General features: G+C 37.1%; 3 protein-coding genes across 7 annotated transcripts; 2 read left to right on the top strand and 1 right to left on the bottom strand.

The window, feature by feature from the left end:
• Positions 1 to 5,166: 5,166 nt before the first annotated feature.
• On the top strand, positions 5,167 to 9,546 carry LOC142539697 (MLO-like protein 4). 4 transcript variants are annotated; one of them, XM_075645325.1, is made up of 15 exons: positions 5,167 to 5,434; positions 5,545 to 5,602; positions 5,804 to 6,036; positions 6,194 to 6,310; positions 6,401 to 6,491; positions 6,589 to 6,695; positions 7,243 to 7,317; positions 7,456 to 7,541; positions 7,850 to 7,899; positions 7,999 to 8,039; positions 8,137 to 8,310; positions 8,432 to 8,467; positions 8,652 to 8,719; positions 8,826 to 8,886; positions 9,081 to 9,546. In XM_075645325.1, exons 1-15 carry the CDS (start codon positions 5,324 to 5,326, stop codon positions 9,399 to 9,401), a joined length of 1,629 nt encoding a protein of 542 aa, XP_075501440.1. In that variant the 5' UTR covers positions 5,167 to 5,323; the 3' UTR covers positions 9,402 to 9,546. The 4 variants fall into 4 exon arrangements, with proteins under 4 accessions (XP_075501440.1, XP_075501442.1, XP_075501441.1 ...); XM_075645326.1 differs by having other exon boundaries at positions 5,168 to 5,434; positions 6,401 to 6,479; XM_075645327.1 differs by lacking the exon at positions 7,243 to 7,317.
• Positions 9,547 to 13,917: 4,371 nt separating this feature from the next.
• LOC142538895 (protein POLLENLESS 3-LIKE 2-like) lies at positions 13,918 to 15,726 on the top strand. The gene is made up of 4 exons (XM_075644186.1): positions 13,918 to 14,186; positions 14,278 to 14,490; positions 14,582 to 14,737; positions 14,833 to 15,726. Exons 1-4 carry the CDS (start codon positions 14,031 to 14,033, stop codon positions 15,700 to 15,702), a joined length of 1,395 nt encoding a protein of 464 aa, XP_075500301.1. The 5' UTR covers positions 13,918 to 14,030; the 3' UTR covers positions 15,703 to 15,726.
• A 236-nt stretch (positions 15,727 to 15,962) lies between these two features.
• LOC142539696 (cell cycle checkpoint protein RAD17) lies at positions 15,963 to 22,247 on the bottom strand. 2 transcript variants are annotated; one of them, XM_075645322.1, is made up of 12 exons: positions 22,147 to 22,247; positions 21,793 to 22,025; positions 20,799 to 20,856; positions 20,239 to 20,318; positions 20,107 to 20,154; positions 18,827 to 18,883; positions 18,544 to 18,646; positions 18,043 to 18,350; positions 17,464 to 17,962; positions 16,946 to 17,144; positions 16,808 to 16,868; positions 15,963 to 16,391 (listed from the first exon to the last, which is right to left on the bottom strand). In XM_075645322.1, exons 2-12 carry the CDS (start codon positions 21,994 to 21,996, stop codon positions 16,152 to 16,154), a joined length of 1,857 nt encoding a protein of 618 aa, XP_075501437.1. In that variant the 5' UTR covers positions 21,997 to 22,025; positions 22,147 to 22,247; the 3' UTR covers positions 15,963 to 16,151. The 2 variants fall into 2 exon arrangements, with proteins under 2 accessions (XP_075501437.1, XP_075501439.1); XM_075645324.1 differs by having other exon boundaries at positions 18,043 to 18,091; positions 18,182 to 18,350; positions 21,793 to 22,241.
• Positions 22,248 to 22,743: the final 496 nt, after the last annotated feature.

The raw sequence follows: 22,743 nt of genomic DNA, 5'->3' as shown, positions 1-22,743 counted from the left end.
TCAACAGTAGCTCGATTTGTCATCAAGATATCCATGCCAACAATACAATCAAAGTCGTGCATTGGGAGGACAATCAAATTCAGAAATACCACATTATCCTCATATATCAATACACAATTATGCACAACTTGCTCAGACAAAATAATCTTCCCTGCTGGCGTGGCTATCGACAAAGTATCATACAACGGGGTACACTCAATATCGTGAGATGCAACAAATGCATGAGATATGAATGAATGAGATGCTCCTGTATCAAATAAAACACGTGCAAGATAATCGCAAAGCGTGAAAATACCTGCAATCACGCCACCAGGAGCTTCTCTCGCCTGATCCTCGGTCATGGCGTACATTCTCACTTGAGGAGAAACTTGGACACTCTGACCACCCGGTCCTCGATATCGTGGGACACTCAACTGCTGAAAGGATGGAACAGGAACATCAGGTCTCATCATACTGGGGCCACCTCTAAATCCTGGCTGGGGTTGGGAAGAAGTCGTACCCCTGTTCGGACATACTCGAGAGAAATGGCCTTCCTTGCCCACACTGATAACAAGTACCAAACATACCTCGACACTGCTCGATAGTATATTTACCCCCACAATGGCTACAGTAAGGAGCAATCACATAACTCCCTCGCTGTGATCCACTCGAACTCGAAGAAGACGAAGAAATAGAACCAGTCTTCTTGAACTTCTTACCTCTCGGCCGCAAAGTAGGCTGCTGGGCTGACACTGGAGGTGGAGGAGTATACTGTGGACCTCCTCGCCTAAGTCCAGCCTCGGCTGCCTTGGCTCGTTCAACTGCCTCTGCGTAGATGATAGGCAATCCAGAAACAACATAAGTATATAAAGCAGGATGTAATCCATTTACAAACCTGTTATATTTTGCCCTCACATTCCCAGCTACGTGAGGTGCATACTTCAATAGAGTAGAAAATTTTGAAGCATACTCCGCAACAGACATCGTTCCCTGCTGCAGCTTATTAAATTAATTCTCTTGAGCAGTATAATAGGAAGGAGGAGAGTACTGCTCCAAAAACTGGGCCTTGAAGATATCCCAAGTGACTTCAATCCCGGCCTCTTTCAGTCCAATCTCAGCGGCTTCTCACCAAGATTTAGCTCGGTCCTTCAACTGATAAAGAGCAAGTTTCAGTCTCCGAGCCTTGGAATACTCAACAATATTAAACAGATGCTCAATATCCTTCAACCAGGATTCAGCTCTTTCAGCACTCCCAGTGCCAAAGAACCTCGGTGGTTTTAGATCCTGGAATCGAGCCATCACCACATCCATGGACAATCCTTCAAATTGCCCAACTATTCTCTCAGTACTGCTACTCGCAGTTTCATTTGTGGGATCCATCTACAAATCAAAGGATGAATATCACAAATCAATATCAATGTCACATCATCATCATCTCATATCAATAATCTCATCAATAACTTACTCAAACCAAATCAAGTAGGAGCAAGTAATACAAATAAATCAAACACAATTGCACAAATCATTTGTGCCTATTCAAGTGTACACAAGACTCAATCGAGCATTCCCAGCTATGCTCTGATACCATCTAGTGTGGGGCCCTTAGCTCCTAATCGTTATTACAACACAATCTGATTATGATTAACTAATTACAGCGGAAAACGAGTTTAAAATTTCTTTACGATGAGCCCAAAACATCTTATTTGAATACTAAAAATAGTATTTAGTCTCACATCATAAACATGCCCACACGAATTCAAAACCAATCATATACAAACAACTCATATCCTCGGGACATGCCCCGGTATATAAATACATATACATATATACTGGGAACAAAGCATAAACTTCAACTCAAACTGTGACTCCCTCCAGAAGTACCCTCTCCGGTCTCCTGATAACCTGGAGTACCTGCCATTGTCCACACACAAAGACAACAACAGCCCCCCTTGGGGGTGAGCAAAGCTCCGTATGGAACAACCAATCATATATACCACAGATATCTAAACAATGATATATGGTATGCAATGCGTGTATGTCGTGGAGGTATCAGGTCAAATGCCCATCCACTGAGTATATGTCAGAATCAAACGAATCGCTATCAAATCAATGCTCGAGCTGGCACACCGGCCTCAATAAGGGATACTCGTATGATAGCGTCGACGAAGCGCCATCAAATCCCAAATCTCATATCAATCGTCGAGGCCACAAATGTCTATGCTTTAAGGGTCATATAATACCAAACATAGAATTGTGTTCACAAACCCCAGAATCCAATCAAATCATATCAGGGTATCCAAGGATCATAGCTCAACGTGCATGTCATGTATCGATGTATGCATCAAACGATGTGTTTTAACAAAACATTTATTTTATACATCGATATTCAAATCTCAATGTCATGTATGCCACATAAACTCAACAATTAAGGCATATAGACACATATTCTCAATCCAATCAGTCCAATCAATCCAACATATATCATATAATACAGATACATGTCGTATGTTACCCCGGTCGCAACATACCTCAATTCTTCGTTTCCAGTTGATGTAGCCTGAAGATATTGATATTACACTTTATCTACATCAATAACATACTCATTCCAATCAATAACATACTCCAAAATCATTAATATGAGTTTCAAATATCATTTGAAACTCATATTAATGATTTTGCATTTGAAACTTCAAAAATTTATATCAAATCCAAATCATAATATAATTCAATTCCGACTTCGAAACTTAGTTTCTTGTCGGTTATTCTACCGCATATATTTATCAGAATTAATAATAACTGACAAATATTTCTTCAATCTCAATCCAACGATTAAAATTCTCTAATTATAATAAATTGAGAATAATTCAAAATAACATCACTATAATCTTCTCTACTCCGTTAAAATCATACACTACTCAACAATCTTCAATTTCTGTATGATTTCACAATTTATCGGATTTATTCCAAAAATCGACGAATTTCAAATATCATCAAAACTATGAAATTTATACCTCAAATCGAAGACCTCGTGTCAACGATCCCAGAACTGAAGTCGGTTCGTCGATTGGATAAACCGTTACGTCGCAAGACCGAAAAGAAAATAAAAATGAATTTTCTCTCCTTTCGCCATTCTCGATTTGGAGGAGATAAGTGAGATTCATTCACCGTCTCAACATTTTTCTTTATTTTTTTTAATTTTTTTAAATATTATATTATATTATATTAATAAAATAATATAATATAATATATACTATTTAACATTTTAACAACGATATATTCTTTTTGACCAGTCAAACGATCCAATTTTTCAAAACTCAAAACATGAAACTTCTCTGTCTTTGAGTTTTCTACGTTATATCCAAATCTCAAATCATTTGGGCTAATATTCGGACAATTATGTTAAAATCCATAACATAATTACCATTTTGCCTTAAAATTAATTCATTATTTTTCAACTTATTTACGAAAATGTCATCAATGCTATTTTATATTCGGGATCTCATAGTATTGAAGGTTTTGAATATTGGGATTGATTTAATCCAACCAAACACCAAATAAAGAAAGGTATAAATCAATGTTGAACCGGGAGACACGACTCGAGTCAGATTGGACCGGAGTTTCCCTAAACCACATACTAGATTGTTTATGCTTTGAGATGTATATATATTTGTCTATTGAATTATAGAAATGCACTTGAGATAGATGAGTCATTGGCAGAGCGGCCAAGTTACTAGATGTTCGGTAGTATCGAATTGCATAGGAGAAGATCGATTCCTATTGTAGATGTTCGATACAGAAAGGACCGAAGTCTAAGAATAAGACGTACCGCCACCTCGATTGGGAGAGTAGGTGGGAGATTTGTTACGTCTTATTCACACCGGGATCCCTAGACTTAGATGGGAGTCGAGTCAAGAGTTTTATCTGTATTCACTAATGTGTTATAAAATCATGATTCATGTTCTTGATACATGGTTTATGTTTTGTATATGATCTTATGCATTACATGTATACATGTTTTATACTGGGATTTTTTCTCACCGGAGTTTCCGGCTGTTGTCGTGTTTGTATGTGTGCATGGCAACAAGTGGGACAGGATCAGTACCGAGAAGAGCTTGAACGAGTGATGATTAGCGTGGTGATCCGGGCCTAGATGTGAAACTGGTGGTTATTCCTAGACGTGTATTGATGGAAAACGAACACTAGTTAGATGGTTTGTAAATAGAATAAATTTGCAAGTTGATCATGTGTTGTAGACTTTACATTTGATCTTGTATAATAAATAAACTTAACTTGTTGTATGCTTGTATATACTTTTAATTAACAAGCTCAGAAGAGCGAGCTAAGCCCAAGACAAGGGATTGAGGCTCAGAGCTGGCCAAGAGGAGGCTAAGGTTGATCCCTTTTAAGGAGATCATGTGTGCATCTCAAGCCAACAAATGATATTACTAAAAGTTGTGATGTGTCAATTTAGGAAATGGAATGAATGTACTTGCTATGCTTTTAGTAGGAAATAAGGATCTTGGTTGAGGTAGACTCTGTGTGATTATCAGTTATCAATATGTGATCCAAATAACTAACGATTAGTGAAAAAGGCCTATCCAACACCCTTGAGATTGGTTGTTAGATCGTAGTCCAGCAAGGACGATCAATTAACAGGAGTATCCCTAGGGCACTGGACTTACTCGAATTAAGGGGATGACCCTCGATCTAGGACGTTGACCCAAAGGTTTTGTCAAGAATAGTGTTATGCCCTCACTTTAAATATCAGGTTTGGTTCTTGGTTTTGAATAAATATACTTTGTATTAATCTTCTGAGCGATATGTCAGAGCATACTTTGACTTTTTATAACTTTCATTTTTTTGTTTTAGGTAATCACGTAGTCCAAATATTCAAGTTAGGGAATTTGGTTTATCAGATCAACACTCATTTAACTCAATGATCGATCTATATATTTTTTTTAAGCCTCACTTATTATCATTTATTATTATTATTATTATTATTGAACTCCTTGAGTTGGCCATCCTCAAATTCTCCTTGCCTACTTCATAGCCCCAATGTAACCCACTATTTGTTGGCAGGTGAAAGCTGTTTTATTGTTCTTAATATAATATACATTGATACATATATGCTTATATATACACACACATATATACATATACATCTACATAAAATATAATATTCCTAGCTTCTAGGAATCAATGAGCAACTATCTTTCTCACTTGCTAAGAAAAAGATTTTAATTTAATGAAAAAGAAAGTGAGGCAACAAGTAGCTAGCTAGCTCCAGCATCAAAGGTTAACTAGGAAACAAAATCTTAATGCTTTATTGCATTTGACAAAGGAAATGGACGGAAGATCCTTGGCTGAAACGCCCACATGGACCGTTGCCACTGTCACTACACTTTTGGTTGGTACTGGGTTTTTCATTCATGGAGGTTTGAAGAAATTTGGAAAGGTTAATCTTGATTTATAAATGTATTTTTTTATATTTTGTATTTCTTGAAACCCATTTGGGATTTTGAAGCTTGGAAATTTTTGTTTTCTTTTTCTTTTTCTTGGTTACAGTGGTTGGATAGGACTAAAAGGAAGCATCTTCTCGCTGCGCTGAACAAAATTACTGAAGGTAAGAACGATGATATGCTTATATTCTTTCGATGATATCTTGCACCAAAATTATATTTCACGCTTGATTTTATGTCGCTTCCGTTATATTCGTTTTCTGCTTGTCAATGGATGTTCACTTTGGCTTTTGCATTTTGATTTATTTGTGTTGTTTGATGCTTTAATGATTTGAATGTTTGAGCTTTTTGTTGGATTCAACCAGAGCTAATGGTGTTTGGTCTTCTATCGTTGCTGATGGGCCATTGGTTAGTTTTTGTGCCAAAAATTTGTGTAAAATCATCAGCAGTGAGCAGCCGGTTCTATCCATGTGCACCTCAATATAACCTCGAGCGTCAAGCATTTGTAAACCATGCTCTTGATACAAGGCCTAATAATTTTAGCTTCTCGATCCCGCGGAGCTTATTGGATGACTTGCATAAAGATTTTTGCCCCGAGGTATTTTTGTTGGTTTCTGAATTATGACATCTTATGATTCTTTAGTTATGAATGTGGAAGCATAAGCCCCTTTATTGACATAATTCGAGTTCTATGATATGAAAATAATAATTAACATCTGAGAATATTTTTCCTTGTGTGCGATATTTTGTTCTAGGATCATCAACCATTTGCGTCACATGAGAGCCTTGAGCAGCTTCACCGTCTCTTATTTGTTTTGGTTGTTATGCACATCTCGTACAGTTTTTTGGCCGTTGCACTTGCCATGATCAAGGTCAATATATCATTGTATTTAAGTTATATATCTGAATAAACATGTGCTATTTCATAATTCATCGGGCTAAAAGCCGGAGGATTAATGCAGATCTATAGCTGGAGAGCATGGGAAAATAATGCCAAGACAATGGCTTTTCGGGGCCTATTACGTGCAAACGATTCTAGTGGTGATTTATTCAGTTACTATGATATGTCCTCATTGTTTCTCTCTCTTGGAACAAATTCAGCTGATTTTTAGCTAACAAATGTGTCATTTTCATGCAAAATTCCATATAGAGTCTCAAAATTGTGCATCAAATGGAGCGCAAATTAATCGTCCATCAAGTTTCATCTATCACCGAGCTTCTCACCGTTGGAGTCATCAAAGTGTTCTTGTTTGGCTGGTATACCCTTGTAGATGACTATTCTAATAGTAAATTTGAAGCTTTTAAAATTTCTTGGTGTTTCCATTACCATTTCTGGAGCGACGTCTCTGGTGACCTGATGTGGATTAAGGTGGAACCTGTATCTGTTTATTGGTGAAGGATAATACTAAACTAAAATCTCTTAAATAAACCAATTACAAGAGCATGCTCGAATTACAAATTAGGATTGCTTGCCCTATACATTTTACATAGACCTCTTATAAGGTTTTCAAGAAACTCGCCTATTGATTGCTAGTACCACTAACTCCGTAATGCTGAACGAAGATAAAAAAATGCGCGTAATACAATGGATAGTCCAAAAGAATCGCCTCAGTCTAGTGTAAGGCATATGTTTCATTAAGTTTTCCCAACTTTGATAGTCAATATTATTGAAACGATTGGGTCCATCTCAAGCATTTCTATTATCATAGCACATAAATTAGCTTCCTTTATTTAACTAGATGCATGTGTCAGATATGAATTTTAAACTTCTGGAATTCACGGGCAAAGCCCTTTTTATATTTAGCTCTGTTTCAGCCGCCAGTTTTGGAGTTCAATTAATCAAACAGATTATAAGGCTTTGCGACTAGGATTTATCACTGTGAGTACGTTGCTTCCTTTTGTCTTCTTACAAATACTGATCAGGTTGTTGCTAATGTTTGCTTGACTTTGAGAATTTTACTATGAAAGTCCTCGAATGAAGTGTGAAATCATTATTTTATTTCTGTACATATTGCAGACTCATCAACTACCTTTAACATATGATTTCCATAATTACATGCTACGAAGTATGGAGGAAGAGTTTCGAGATATTGTTGGAATCAGGTACTGCAACACTGTGGCTCTCAAAACTCCGAAAAAGTACGATATACATCAAGATTTATTTTTGAATTCCTTAAGAAAGTGTAACACATTGTTGTTTAAGTTGTAACTGAGGAGATAATGTGTGGAAGGAAAGATATATATGGATTCTTTTAGAAAGAAGGAAACCTACTCTTTCAAGGTTATATTTATTTTTATACATAAGAAACTTCGTCAAATGGTACACCGAGCTCCATTCTAGTTTCTAGCAAAACTCCATGGTTGTAATGTGTGTGAAATTAAATTTCTGATCGTCCATGTTTTTATTGCAGTGTCCCTCTCTGGATATTTGCTATTTCCTGCATTATTCTTGGTTTTCATGGTAACATTTATTTCCCGTCAAATCAGACTGAATTCTATTTCTTTCTCTTCTGTTATTTAAACAAACCTCGATGATATGTATTTCTCTTTTTGGCCTTAGGAACTAATATCTATTTCTGGGTTTCATTCATACCAGTAATTGTAAGCAGCAACTTTTTGTGTCTGTTGTACATATTTTTAATTTCTTTTACCACATATATTTGTCTGTTTATCTATTGTCTCAATTATTCTTGGCAAGTTGATACTCCTGATTGGAACGAAACTGCACCGCATAGTTGTAAAGTTGGCTGTTGAAATCATGGACTCGAGTCAACGGACAGGATCATTTGATCAATTCAACCTGAGGGATGAATTGTTCTGGTTTGGGAAACCTCGGCTTCTGCTACGCCTGATACAGTTTGTATCCTTCCAGGTTACACCTAAAAAGGCTTTTTGGTGACTTAAAATCTTCAGTTCAACAAGAACTTGCATAATTTTTTCCTACTTTAAATGGAAAAAAGAGAAAGTCACTTCATTTCTTTATGGTGTTGCAGAATGCATTCGAGATGGCAACTTTTGTATGGTCTTTGGTAAGAACTTTCTAACTTCACTAGATCCCTTTTCTGTCAACAATGGCAATTTTCACGTCTTATGTAAAAATGTGATTTTCGCCCTCATGATTACCTTATTCTACTGCCGAATTAACCATAATGGCTAGCGATCTGAGGCTTCAATCCCTTGACTACTAACTTCATCCTGTTTTCTTTTTTTCAGTGGGAAATAAGAGGGGCATCGTGTTTCACGGGAAGTCAAATGTTCTTGATAATTCAGCTGACATTTGGGTATCAACCATTTAATCTGAAACATATACCACCATGAGTTGGATATCATGTCAGGAACTTTGTCAAGTTTAAACAATACTCATAGATTTAATCGACTTGTATGCAGGATTGTCTCCCAGTTCTGGTGCAGCTTTGTCACTTTTCCACTCTACGTCATTGTTACTCAGGTAAATAAAACACAGATGTCCTCTAATAGTAATTTATGCTACAATTTCTGTTTTGTATTGTTGAAGAGGTGGGGTTCCCTAGCTAGCAAACAATCCAAACATGACATTTGCTATGCACATCGTTATCATCAATTATAATTTTTGGATAACAATATTCACTAGATCCTAGAATAGTTATCAGCTTTTGGCTACAGATGGGCTCTAAATACAAGAAAACCATCGTTTCTGAAAATGTGAGGCGATCTCTTCATGGCTGGCGAAAAAGGGTGAGAGCTAAACAAGAATCAACTTCGAGAGGGCTGAAAGGGACAGCATTGACCACGTCATTAGACTCCATAGTGGATGGCGAAGAAGTAAATCATGATGATCATACCTTGATTTGTTGTGAAGGTCACATGGAATCAGATCAGAATCCGCCGGTGGAACACTTCAGACCCAATGAAATATTATCTCTCCACAATCATACGCTTCGGGAGTTGCTTATGTCTTCACCTCTCAATAAAGATTATGGTTAAAGAGGACAGTAAATTAGTGAACACCATTTGATGAATTTAGATTAGTCCTTTGCATGAGATTTTATGAGAAACAACTGATATTATGAAATAGAGTACTAATGAATTGCTATACAATATATTGAGGATCAATGGCCTTTTTGAACAAGAGGAATGAATTCCATCTAAAGAGTAAATTTTTATACATATATAGAGGATTAATAACCTTTTTGGACAAGAGGATTTCCATGTAAAGTGTGAAAAGTTGGTGTAACAAAATGCAATTGATTGAATGAATATTGATTTTCACTAGAAATATAGGATTCGGTTCTAGTAAGTGAGACTAATCCGAATACAGACCTCGAATTTACTCTAGGTCTGAAATCACAAAGGAGATCGTTATAAAAGGGCTGTGATGGTGTCTCGGAGTAGCCTCTCTGACGCTCAAGTCAGGTATTGACAATAAAATGAGATAGCAGCTAAGGACGCTACTAAGAATCAATATAGTGAATCTATAATTAGACTCTCAAACTTGGTATTTATAGGAGAGTACTTGAAATCTATCATGAGCATCTTATCTTGGTTAGGGATGGGCTAAAGGTCCAAAGCCCAGTTTGAGCCTGATCTTGATGAGCTCATTCATGGGGTATCATGAGTCTCCCCCTCCCAAGTTTAACTGAATCACAGGTTCGAAGTTCGATTAATTGCACTGACTTTGGCTTACCATATGTGAGTCATGCATTCTTCCTCTGCTGTCCATCAGTCTCAAAAAACTTTGGAAAAAAAATGTTATGAGTTGAATTATCTTCCCATATCCCTAGACACGACGTCCATCAATTAGCCCCTAACGCGCTTGCCCTCGCCAGCCCCTCACCCATGCCATCGCAGCCTCACCTCTCGCCTCGCCTCGCCCACACCTGCCCCCCACTTGTTCGACATATTGCCTCATGCAACCTCGCAGCTCCTCCCTCGCCCACTACACGCCTCGCCTCTCGCCTTCCCCTCTCCTGTCTCGCACTCCCGCTCACCTGTCTTGCCTCTCGTCTCGGCCTTCAGCTTCTCCTCCCTCCAATCCGCGCCTCGCCCTCGCCCTCGCCTTCACTCCACACTCGTCCGAGACCACGTGTCGCCTCGTCTCGCCTCGCCTTGTCACGCCCCGAAACTCGGGATTGACACCGGCATTGTTTAACAATCACACAATCGAAACAACAAGTCTTTCGTAGCACAGTATAAACCGAACCAGTTTATATATCATAATTTTCACGAAATAAACATTGTCTTTACAATAACGAAATCCAACGAAATAGTAAATAATGCGGAAGCGTCTTACAATTATTAAATCATAAATTCGAACATAACTACTACTGGTCTCGTGAATCACCATCTCCAGAACTGTTCGGACTCCTCTTCCTCAACCTGTTCTTCGGACTTATCTGGGAAGGGTTGTAAGGGGGGTGGGTATTTTGGGAATACTCAGTAAATGGGGGACTTTGAACACAACATAACCAATTTAATAACATTTTCAAAACATATCATAAACGTACATCATGCTTTTCATAAACGTAACGTAAATTTCATAACATAATAACACTGCGATTTTTCACCTTTAACGGTTTACTGACGTCAGTCCCTAAGTTTTAATCCTCTAAGGGGGCGAGGCCATAAAACAGTTATATCCCACTGTTAAGGGCCATATGTTGGAATTCCACCCATTTTCAGGGAATCCTCACAGTGTCAAACATAAACGTAATAACTTTCGTAAAAACGTATAGACAAAACGACGGTACTCGACCGTATTTTTAAACCAGAAAACCGAAATTTTCATGTGCATAAAACAAAATTTAAAACAGCCCACTTACAGTGTTTGGATGTACTTAAAAAAACGTGGAGTGAACGGCTTGGTTTGGATCACTTCGCGCTCCTCGTCCGGGTAGCGCTCCGGCTCGATTTCTTTGACGATTTTCGGGACGATTTTTGTGCAGTATTTTGGCTAGGGAGAGTTGCTGAATTTTCGAGTTTTTCAGCTCTAGGATTTCGAAATTATGTGTGTTGAATGAGTGGGGTTGATGGACTATTTATAGGGGAGGAGGGTGGAGCTAAATTTGGCACTAAAATCATACCAAAAATTCATGTCAAATCTCCTAATATTGACTCCAAATATCCTTGTCATTGCTGATGATTTCTCTTCCTAATTCGTGAGATATAAATCCTTGATTTATATGAATATCCGAGATTTTCTTTATCTTGTTTCCTTGCATCTTGTATGATATACTAATTTGTAATATTTCCTACCCCAAAATTCGAAATTTGCTTGGCAATAAAGATTTCAACATGGCCATCTTATTCTAATACAATAAAAAGAATCTTATGCTAATAAAATTTCCTTTTAAATTTTAATTACATTATTGCAAGATTTTCGGTTCTCACACGCCTCGTCTCACCTCACCTCCGTTCACAACCTCGCCCTCGACCTAGCACCCTGGCCTTAGCCTCGCCCAACCCTCACCCATCGGCGTAGCCTCGCCTCCTCAACCCTCGCTCCAGCACCTCACAGCCTCGCCTCCTTGCCCCTCGCTCATTGCCTCGCCTCCTTGCCCCTCGCTCATTGCCTCGCCTTCTCCCTCGTAGCCTCGCCTTCGCCCATCTCGTCCTCGTCTTCAATGTCATCTACTAAGCTTTATGTAGGAGAAACAAGTACTTCACTCACCTTCCATACTTCAAGCACCTCAATCTCGAGCACCTCTACCTAGGGTCCAAACTTCACCCTCACCATCTCAAGCTCATCGACTAGGCTCCAATCTTCACCTTCACAACCTCACTCTTTTACTAGGCTCCAACTTTAGTTGGAAAATTATTAACCCTATGAACCCTCACCCTACATATTTCAAGCTTTTCACATACTCATTAGAAATATAGGGTTCGGTTCCAGTAGGTGAGATTAGCCCGAATGCAGAACTCAAATTTACTTTAGGCCTGAAATCACAAATGAGACCGTTAGAAGAGGGCCGAAAGGGTGTTCCAGCGTAGTCCCTCCGACGCTCAAGTAAGGTATTGAGAATAAAATTAGAGATCAACTAAAGACGCTGCTAAGAATCAATATAGTGAATCCATAATTAGGCTCTCAAACTTTATATTTATAGGAGTACCTGAGATTCATCATGGGCCTCCTACCTTGGTTACGGATGAGCCGGGGGTCCAAAGCCCGGTTTGAGTCTGATCTTGATAGGTCATTCATGGGGTATCAAATACAATCTATGGCAAGAAAAACATGGCACTATCCTTGAGACATAATTTTTGAACTTTTTAGATTGATAGAATTCCAAGAAGATATTCTCAAAAAATAAAAATAAAAATCCAAGAAGATGATTTTCTCTCTTTTTTATGTGGTAAAAAAAGATGAAATTTATCGTCACATACCTTTTGCCTAATAACACTGTTGAGCTCTCTCATGCCTTGAAGAAAATTGCATCTCTATCTTTTATCCTCAATGAAAAACTTATTACCAAAGTTTGATGGATATATTATTTTAACTGAATATAAAATGTGTATGAGAGTATAGTTTAAGAACGATATAAATTCCGTACCCATAAGGATAATTTGAGATATAATAAAATTTGTTAGGATATTTTAGTCTTTTCAATTCTTAAGATAAAGTATAAAAAAATTATTTTTAATCTTAAAATATCTTTACAAAAAATAATTTAAAAATTTTCAAGATAATTTGTTAGTTATGTTACGAAGAAATATTATGTGATATATATATTGATTCAAACTTTTAGATGATGATGATTGTGAACAGTCTTACAATTTTTTTTTATAGAATCAAAACCCTAAAAATATGGAAAGAAAAAAGAGGATAAACAAATAAAAATAAATAAATAAATAAGCTAGAAAAAATTTGAGATTTAGGAATTAGGAAACAAAAGCAAAAAAATGGATCAAGGTTTTTTTTTTTTTTGTTGTTGAGAAAAAGAGTATTATATTACTTTCGAGAATCATTTAATACAACTTCTTGTAACAAGAAGGAAAACCAGAATTTATCGAGATTTGAGATTACATCATGAAGAATTGAAGCAACAAATCTAGCTAGTTTATGTGTTAATCTGGTTAGCAAGTCTTCTCATGTGATGAAATCCCAAAAAGTCGTGCTCCAATAAAAAGATCTTTAATTTGATTTATCATCGATAGTTTTGGACCAAAGTATTTTATGGTTGAACTTACTGCTCAGACTGTCTGTAAAAAGTCCTTAGTAGGTGTCGAACGTTAATCGTTAAAGATAAATTTTTAATAAATATTTTATGGATATCAGATGGTGCTCCACAAATACTAGAGAAAATCAGAAAGGACTGGACTACCCAAAAAAAAAAATCCCCTGGAATAAAGGCATGGAAAACTAAAAAATATATAATGGCGAAAAATTTAATTAACAAGAAATATTGGGTAGGAAATGTAAATTCTAACGGCTATGATAAACGGTAAACTCCAACGGTCCGAAAATTCAAAACAAATATCTTCGCTTCGTCTCTTCTGCCCTCTCTCCGTCTCTTAAGCTCCTGCATACTTCCGCTAGGTCTTAGTCTCCCAATTGGGATCCCACCACGAAACTTCCATCACTTCGGTTAGATAACAGATACATAAAAAATTATACAAGAAATGTGGAATGGGCAGCCAGGTTTCCGACACACAAAATCGGCTCCATGTTCACCTGCTAAGCCACTCGGAATCTCCCGAACCAGTTCTGCATCATTCCACATTACCCACAAGGTCCCAGTTGGCGATACTCCTTATGTCCGAGCCAAGAATGTTCAAGTATGTTCTAATTTTCATTTCCAGTTTCCTAATTTTCGGGATCTTTTTAATTGTTTTAATGAATTGTATTGATATGGTGTTGTTTGTCAAGCTTGTGGATAAGGATCCTGAGAGGGCGATTCCCTTGTTTTGGTCAGCCATTAATGCTGGAGATAGAGTGGATAGTGCTCTAAAAGATATGGCCATTGTGATGAAGCAGCAAAATAGGGCAGGGGAAGCCATTGAAGCTATTAAATCCTTGCGCAGTAGGTGTTCGGATCAGGCTCAAGAATCTCTTGACAATATCTTATTAGACCTCTACAAGGTATATCTCATTTCTTTACTACTTGTAATAACATGTGTTGAAATAAAATGACAAAAATCCTCTGACATATGTTCGGATTGTTCATGTCTAGAGATGTGGAAGAATAGATGACCAAATAGGACTTTTGAGGCACAAATTGTATCTGATTCAACAAGGTATGGCCTTCAACGGGAAGCGCACTAAGACTGCAAGGTCGCAAGGCAAGAAATTCCAGGTTTCTGTGGAGCAGGAAGCCACAAGATTGCTGGTAATTATTATGAATATTACATGTTTATTTCTCTGGTTAAGATTCGGCAGGATCGATAATAGACCAGAAAATGTTGAAATCTTGAAATATTGTAGGGGAACTTAGGGTGGGCACTGATGCAGCAAAACAATTATGTAGAGGCAGAGGAGGCCTATAGGAGAGCCCTTTTGCTTGCACCAGACAATAACAAGATGTGTAATCTTGGTATTTGCTTGATGAAGCAAGGGAGGATAGTGGAGGCAAAAGAAACTCTTCAGAGAGTGAAACCAGCAGGAACCAATGGCCCCAGAGGTGTCGATTCTCATCTTAAGGCATACGAGAGAGCCCAACAAATGTTACTGGATCTAGAATCGGAGACGATGAAGAAAGGTGGTGACCGAGTCGAGCAAAGGAGGCTTTTTGATGCATTCTTGGGTTCCTCCACCATCTGGCAGCCTCAGCCTTGCAAAGAGAACAGCACCACAGAGAATTCTTTGATACTTGAAGAAGAATTTGCTGATGAAAATACCCATTCAAATATCAGCTCTACGGTTCATTCCCAAGGGCAAAAAGGTTTCAGGAAATGTGGCGTTTTATCTGCTGAAACCAATTCGCTTAATGTTGCCGCATCACCATTTTTCTGTTCATCAAAATATCCCATTTCAGAGACCCTTAAAAGAACAAGGTCCGGGAACATGGCGAACCCACTGAAAAAGACAACATTGCCCCTGACCGAGCCAGAAGTAAAAACGGGAAAGCAGCAGCCAACCATCCCACCACAGACAAGCAGTGAGAAATGGGCAGATTTTTTACCAGATTGCGAGGACTTTGAGGAGGCAATAATTGCAGCGGTTTTGGGTTTGGAATATGGAGCTAAAACAGCGAATGAAAGCAAGTCTGATGATACTGGTGTACTTCAGAAAAAGGTTGACAAGAGGCTGAAAGTTTTCCAAGAAATCACACCATCTTTGAGTCCAAGGGCCTGAACACAGCACTCGGTTTTGACTTTATTTGTTTATTTAATTGTCTAATTTATGTTAAGTTGGAGATGAACTTGTTCTCCTCAACTCTACTCTTGGAGTAAAATAATTTGAATTTTTGCCTACTTGGCTAGCTTTTATGATAATAAAACAAGATCCCATCTCAAATCTCCAGGCAATTTTTTAAAAAATATAAAAGATTTCGTTCAAGTTGTAAAATTGAGTACAACGAGATAAAAATCCAGACTTTAAACGCACTCCATCAGTAAAAATTAAATTTACCAGTGAGTTTGGCATGAATCTGAAGGTAGAAAATTTTGTTGGCTCTTCTCCAATGACACAATATGGTAACATATCAGTACCAATATTATTGAACAAAAAGCAAGCAAGAAATATTACAGCTATTTACAGATTCTGGAAAGATAACGAGGGCTAATTACTAGGCTAATCAAACTTCACCAATCCTCTATTTCATCGTCCTCATTCTCATTATATTGGTAACCCAAAGTAGATGCATCAAAGTATTCATCTTCCGCCATGTTAACTTCATTGAATAAATGGTGGCCTTCGTTATCTTCTTGCGCTCTACGTCCAAGCCTAGTAAGAGCATATTTAAACTCTGTCGCAAAAACTGAGAGATTAAGATTTTTTATGTAGGCAGTATTATGATCATCTTGTAGATTCGCCATTTGACACTGCAAATGCATTATAACAGAGGAGATCAGTGTGGAAAATAAGATGTCAATTACTCAAGTCTAGAGATCATCATTAAAGAGTTTATTACAAAAATGTATGAATTTGAGATGGGCAATGCAATAGCCAATTGGTGAACATGATCACATAATGTAAATAAAATTGAAAAGAAATGATGCTACCATAAAAATGTAGAATGCCAATTTAGAACTGAAGGTTGTTGAAACAAGAGAACAATTTTCCAGCAATTCCTAAGGAAGCCAATAACTGGTAATATTAGGGTAGAAGGAGCTCTCCAACATACAGTAGCATGGCATAGTTAATCCAAAGTTTTGACAAAACATGGAAGAGCGCTTGCATCAGAATTTATTTTCATAGATTTTCAAAATACACGAGGCTTTCTCGAGGGGAAAAACACCTTATTTTGCCACTGAGACTGCTGGACCTGCCAGAGTTTTGGACGGCGAATAGCATGCCACCTGGATAAACAGAGTAGGGAAAAATCACCAGCTAACTGTTAACTAAAAAACCACATATCTGTGGCAAAAAAATATACCTAGAAGACACCGGATGAGTGTTCCCAAATAACACCCCACGCACTGCAACCGAAGCAGCTGCAGATTGTACAACATTTTCAACTTCAAAGTTCCGACTCAAAGTTCCGCCTACTGGTGCAAGAAGTAAGTCAGTATCACTCAAATATCCGGTAACAACTGCTGCATCCTCAATTGCTTCCTCATCCACAAAATCTAAAACTGTCAAGGAAACAAATACAGCAATAAATTGTAACATGTCACCAAATTAACGCATAGCCAGTTTTTCCAGTTGGTTCTACTAAGACGTACTTTTACCTAACATAAATTCAAATTAAAAATTAAGATTCTCATGCAAAAAAACTCCTACTCTAGCACCCACCTTCAGCTATCAAGTTTACAAGTAAAAATTTAATTATGGGCCCAGGCAAATGTCAACCAGCAAACTTGTCAGAGGGTAACACAAACAATAAAGATAAAGGTTATTCTTCATACATAGCACACTGTAGAAAAATAGCATGCTCATAGATGAAAACATTACCGTTTTCTTGTAGAAAATCAGCAACAACCCTTGCTTGCCCATGGGCCTGGGAAAGAACCAACTCTGGAGCATCCATTTTGAGAGGACATCTGACATATTTCTCCTTTAAAAGAAACACATCTCCATCTACAAACGCAGATATATCTGATGCAACTGAACTTTCAGATTCTCGTTTGTTGTGCAAAAATTTTCCCAAAGCATGGAATAATGATAGATTTGCATCCTTTCCAAATGGTAAAGAAAAACAATCATCCAAATGAGTATCGCCGTATTCTTTCTCTTCTGGATAACTTGAAAGCCTCTCTGTAATACATAAAGAACGCACTAAATGTGGTTGCAGAGCGAAATACTGTAAGGATGTAATCGCATGTCTTATATCCCCTCCACTGGCTTTTGCAATTAGATCAATTTGTTCATCACTAGCTTCTAATTGTTCCACTCTGCATATTTTGGAAAGTGTTTTTCTGATGGAATTGACAGTGATCGGATTAAATGTAACCTGAAAGATAATATAATATTTACGAAGAATCCATAAATTACAAGGGATAGTTTCTGACAGGACAAGGTAAGAGAGGCAACCTTATAAGCCCCGGCATTTTGTAGAGAAGACTGTAGCTCTTCCCAGTACCTGTGGTGCTCTGCAGAGTCAGATTTGACATAGTCGTTGATCAATATAGCCGTTGGTATATGAACTGATCGCAAAAGAAGATGCAAGCACCTATGAAGTCTTCCATAAGAGACCTTCCCATTTACAACAGGAAGATCATCAATCAAGAGTATTGATAATCTCTGAGAGACCCTGTCCAATGGTGATGAAACCAATCCATATTTCCTTATCTTTTCAACAAAACTATCAAACTCATCCAGCTTTGACATATATCGTATCCCTAGTTCATAATCCCAAAGTTGAATAAGAAAAAAAAGGTAGAAAAAAGTAATAAAAACAAACCCTGCAAAAAACTTAATTTAACTCGTCAGGAGATGAATCATGACTGTTTAATTAATCAATAATAAAATGTACAAGGTTAAGTGCTTTAGGTGGCTCCAACAGATGCCAAAACTTCTCATTGTACCATGTACCTGAATTAGAAATATAAAGATGTTCCTGCCATATGGTGGGGGTTGGTGTATTCCATTCCCAAACGTCAGCTCCAAGATGAGATGCAACTGCATAGATAGTCGCCTACAAGAAGAAATTATCCAATTAATCAATTACGGAAAATAATGTAGGATATGTTGTACATAATACTGTTGAGCAGTCATCTAATGCGATCAAAACTGTCACATAGCACAAATTAAAAATCATTATTTTATAGTGCTCCTCGTAGCTGAACATAAAAATTGTAGAAGAACAGTAACATACAGATTTTCCGACTCCGGCTTGCCCTGATATGAGGAGTAGATTACTATGCAAACTATTCTGCAAAGAGTCGAGACAAGGTTAAAGTTAATATAATAATATAACAATGGGAAAAATAACCTAAGTTGATGATTTACCAGATGTAAATCATAATATAACATGATTTTTGTTAGATTCTTAGATATTGTCACCGGGGCGACATATTACATAATTACCACTAATCACTAATGTATGTAACTAAAAATATAGTGTATTAGCAGTCCACATATTGACACCACACATCACGAAATGACACGGGAAAAAACTAGAAAACCACACACATTTAAGTTGACAAGATTCCTGTTTAAGGATTCAAGCATGATCCAGCGTTCAGCAAGCTCCATAATTGGTAGTCAAGTTATCGATTAAATTTAATTTATAATTCCGAGAGTGCAGCCGTTAGGAATACAGGAACAAATAAGGCTGTTCAACAACTATATGAGGCACTATCACAAGAGAATGCCAATACTGTTTTTTTATGTCATACCTATCTCCATAGTTCCTTGAATGTGAAATGATTACACTTTCTAAACACTCAGATTGTAACACATTAATATCAATAAGTGAATAACCACTTTCTGAGAAGTTGTAATTGGCAACGGGTTTAATCAACATCAGGTCACAGAATAAAAACTCTCATTCGATATTTCTCATACTTTTGAGACATTTTAAGGAATACTATTGTGTCCTGAACACCTAAAAATCACACAGTATCCTCAGTAGCATCTGTCAGGCATTTGGATATCCACCTTTTAAGAAACTGGCCAGAAACAAATAGGGAAAATGGCTAAAAGAAAATGTGCCAGTTTCAATTAAGCATTTCTCGAGTGTCAACAGCTCGATGGGATATCTACGTGCATAATGGGTCAACTACAAGGAAGAACATGTAATCTTCACCTCCATTTTCCAGTAAAAAGAAATCACAACACACTCAACATTCTTATCACCGCATGCCATTCACCGTGCTCACTGCTCTCTCAAATACATGGTACAGAGAAATAAGTTAAGACATTATCTATAATCACCCACCATTAAGTAAAATTCCAATGAAATTAATTTTCTGTTAAATTATTTGCTTCTGTATATTAAGTGATTAGCAATAAACTAATTAGCATAAGACCTTCTATATGATCGACGAAATCCACACCAAGTTACTAGGATGAAAGACCCGTCAACTGACAGCACCCAAGAAGGGATCGGCAAAGTGATGTGCTTTAGTATTTTTAGTGAGGAAAAAAAGATACCATAGAATTTTTCAGTCTCTCCTGGAACCACTCTTTAACTTCTTCAACCTGCAAAAGCAAGGAATAAAAATAAAGCATTCTATCATTTATCAATGGAAAGAGTAAAGGTAAACTTGATTCAGGAGTAAATACCTTCTTCTTGTGAACTGCTAATTCCTTCAAAGAGATAGGCTTATACTTGTCAACCCACAGGTCCTTGTTCCTTCCAGAACCTATGTCGTGTCAATTTCAAATGGACCAATAACCACAAATGAATGCCAGGAGTTTTGCATCCACAGAATGCAGGAAATGAGCCTATCTAACATATGAACCAGAACAAAATGGTATGATAAGGTCTTGAAAATGATCTCCAAACATACTCAAATATTTCAAGTTAAGAGTTTCCAGGAAAGAATTTTAGGTGATTACGCCAATCTTGCAGAAATTTACATGAAGTAAGAAATGTACAGACAGTACAGTTAACACGCAACAAGAAACATGTAAAACAATAAATAAAGAACAAGAAATAATTGTACAGCAAACAAATTAAATCAAGGGTTAATCAAATTTTATTACACAAATAGTATCAAAAATTATAAACAACAGGGGAAGGTTTAGACCTCCAAAAAAATATTTAAGCATAAAAATCATTCTTGCTTTATTAAAGGCAAAGAAAGAATATCTCAAAATTAAAATCTTTAAAAATATCATACCAGATGATACCTTGAACTGTGCGAACCCTTGGTCAAATTCCTCGCAAAAGCGCTTGACCTGATTTAACAGTACCTCGACGTGAATACTGAACTCTGGAGTATAGTTTCGATGATGAAAGAATGAGTAAAAACAAAAGATAGAATTTTTCACGCAGCTATGCAATCAGTCATAACCCAACAGTGAAGCCCAGAATCCAAAACACTAGCATTGTAGGTGGATTATCCCCTATAGCTTATTAGACACTTCAGATTTACTTGCAAAATCGATGTGAGATCCAATATTGCTCAGGCCTTAAAAAGCTGACACGTACAACGACCTACTCTAGACGGTTTTCACTCCATTATAATTGTTAGGTACATGCACCTTAATCCATCCTTTAATGAGAACATGAACCATTTTACCGAAATTGCTATAATACCCATCTATAGCATCGTCATTCCTCACCAAATGCAACAACATTAGGCCCTTAGCTCATGAGAAAAGCTCATCATAAAATACTAGCTTCGGCCTCAATTGCTTGCGCATCCAATACATAATGCCAAAACTGTATCGTATATTTCTTATTTAAATGTCATGTGCTGGCTCCCACCAAGTCATTGTGGTAGACAAAGTCGCTAACCTATCTGGATCTGATGCATTGACTGACTCCAACCAAACCTTGTGGCATATTTAATCACTAATCTAACTGAAACTTTGCAAAATTTCAGTCCCCCTTGCCTTTCATTAATTGTCGAATTTTTGTATCATCTTCAAGATGGTTTTCTTTCACGAGGCTATCACTTTCTCAGAAGTCTTTCGGAATCACCGACACCTTGTAAATTACGATAAAGAAGGAATATGGATAGCTTCTGATATTTATAATTAAAGTTAGCATTCATATTTTAAACTATGATAAGCCTCGACAAGGTCGTGCTGATGAAACTGCATTTTGAAGTTATAATTATAACACACATTACAAAAGTTCCTCCCCAATTTAAATGCATGATCAATTACCTCATCGAAGCCATTTAACTCTGGATTTCGTAACGACCGCGGACACGAACTGGAGAGTGAAACCCTCTTAAGCTTTTTCGAGTTCTTCCGCGTGGGTGTTGAAGCTGAAGATCTGAGACTGGCTTTCAATAAGGCATTTTTGTCTTCTTCATCGTCATCGGATGATGAAATGACAATTGTTGGCTTCCTTTTTCCTTTGCCCATTAAAAACCAACTCCGAATTTAATATTATACTGTTTACAGAAGGGAAAAAAATAAATTAAGCTTTCCTTCGACTTGGAAACTCATAGAAACAAAGAAAAATACAAGAGATTGCGAAATCGGAAGGAGGGAGCATTAGAGGATTTTTGAAACCCTAGGCGAGCGATTTTGTGACACTCTCCGCTCCAGGTTTTGAAAAAGCGCGGGTGCTTATTGGAATCCGCCGCATAGCGAAACAGAAATTGTAATAATTGATGATTTCTAAGGTGTCATGCCTGTCTGGCCTCTTATATACTAAATTTAAGAACTGCATTTTTATTTTTATTTATTTTTTATACAATAACTTGATTTGACATATTCTTTTTACTTAGCAAAATAATACAAGATAATAAAATTTAAAAATATTGATATTATAATTTTTGTATCAATTATAATTAAAAAAAAGTTTGTATGAACCCAATTTGAAAAAGATAGGACCTACTATTTTTAAGATATTGTCATAATTTGAGATTTTTTTCATCAATGACATTACAAAGATATCGTTTGCGTCATATCGTTTTGGTTGAATAAGTTGAATCGCTTAGGATTAGAATGTGCTCCTAAAAGACTAGTTATCATGTGGATACAATCATGTGTGGCTCCGCCCGTGCTAATTACGGTCTCGGATCATGATCCGGGCAATAGTCCGAGTGACTTGTTTTTTTCGGTATTTTATACTTAAAATTTTGTCTTATTTTCCGGTAGTCCGGG

The sequence above is a fragment of the Primulina tabacum genome, chromosome 3 (assembly GCF_025594145.1).
Source record: "Primulina tabacum isolate GXHZ01 chromosome 3, ASM2559414v2, whole genome shotgun sequence".
In the NCBI taxonomy this organism is placed as follows: domain Eukaryota; kingdom Viridiplantae; phylum Streptophyta; class Magnoliopsida; order Lamiales; family Gesneriaceae; genus Primulina; species Primulina tabacum.
Note: the sequence above shows the minus strand (reverse complement) of the source record. Positions and strands in the feature narration are given on the sequence as shown.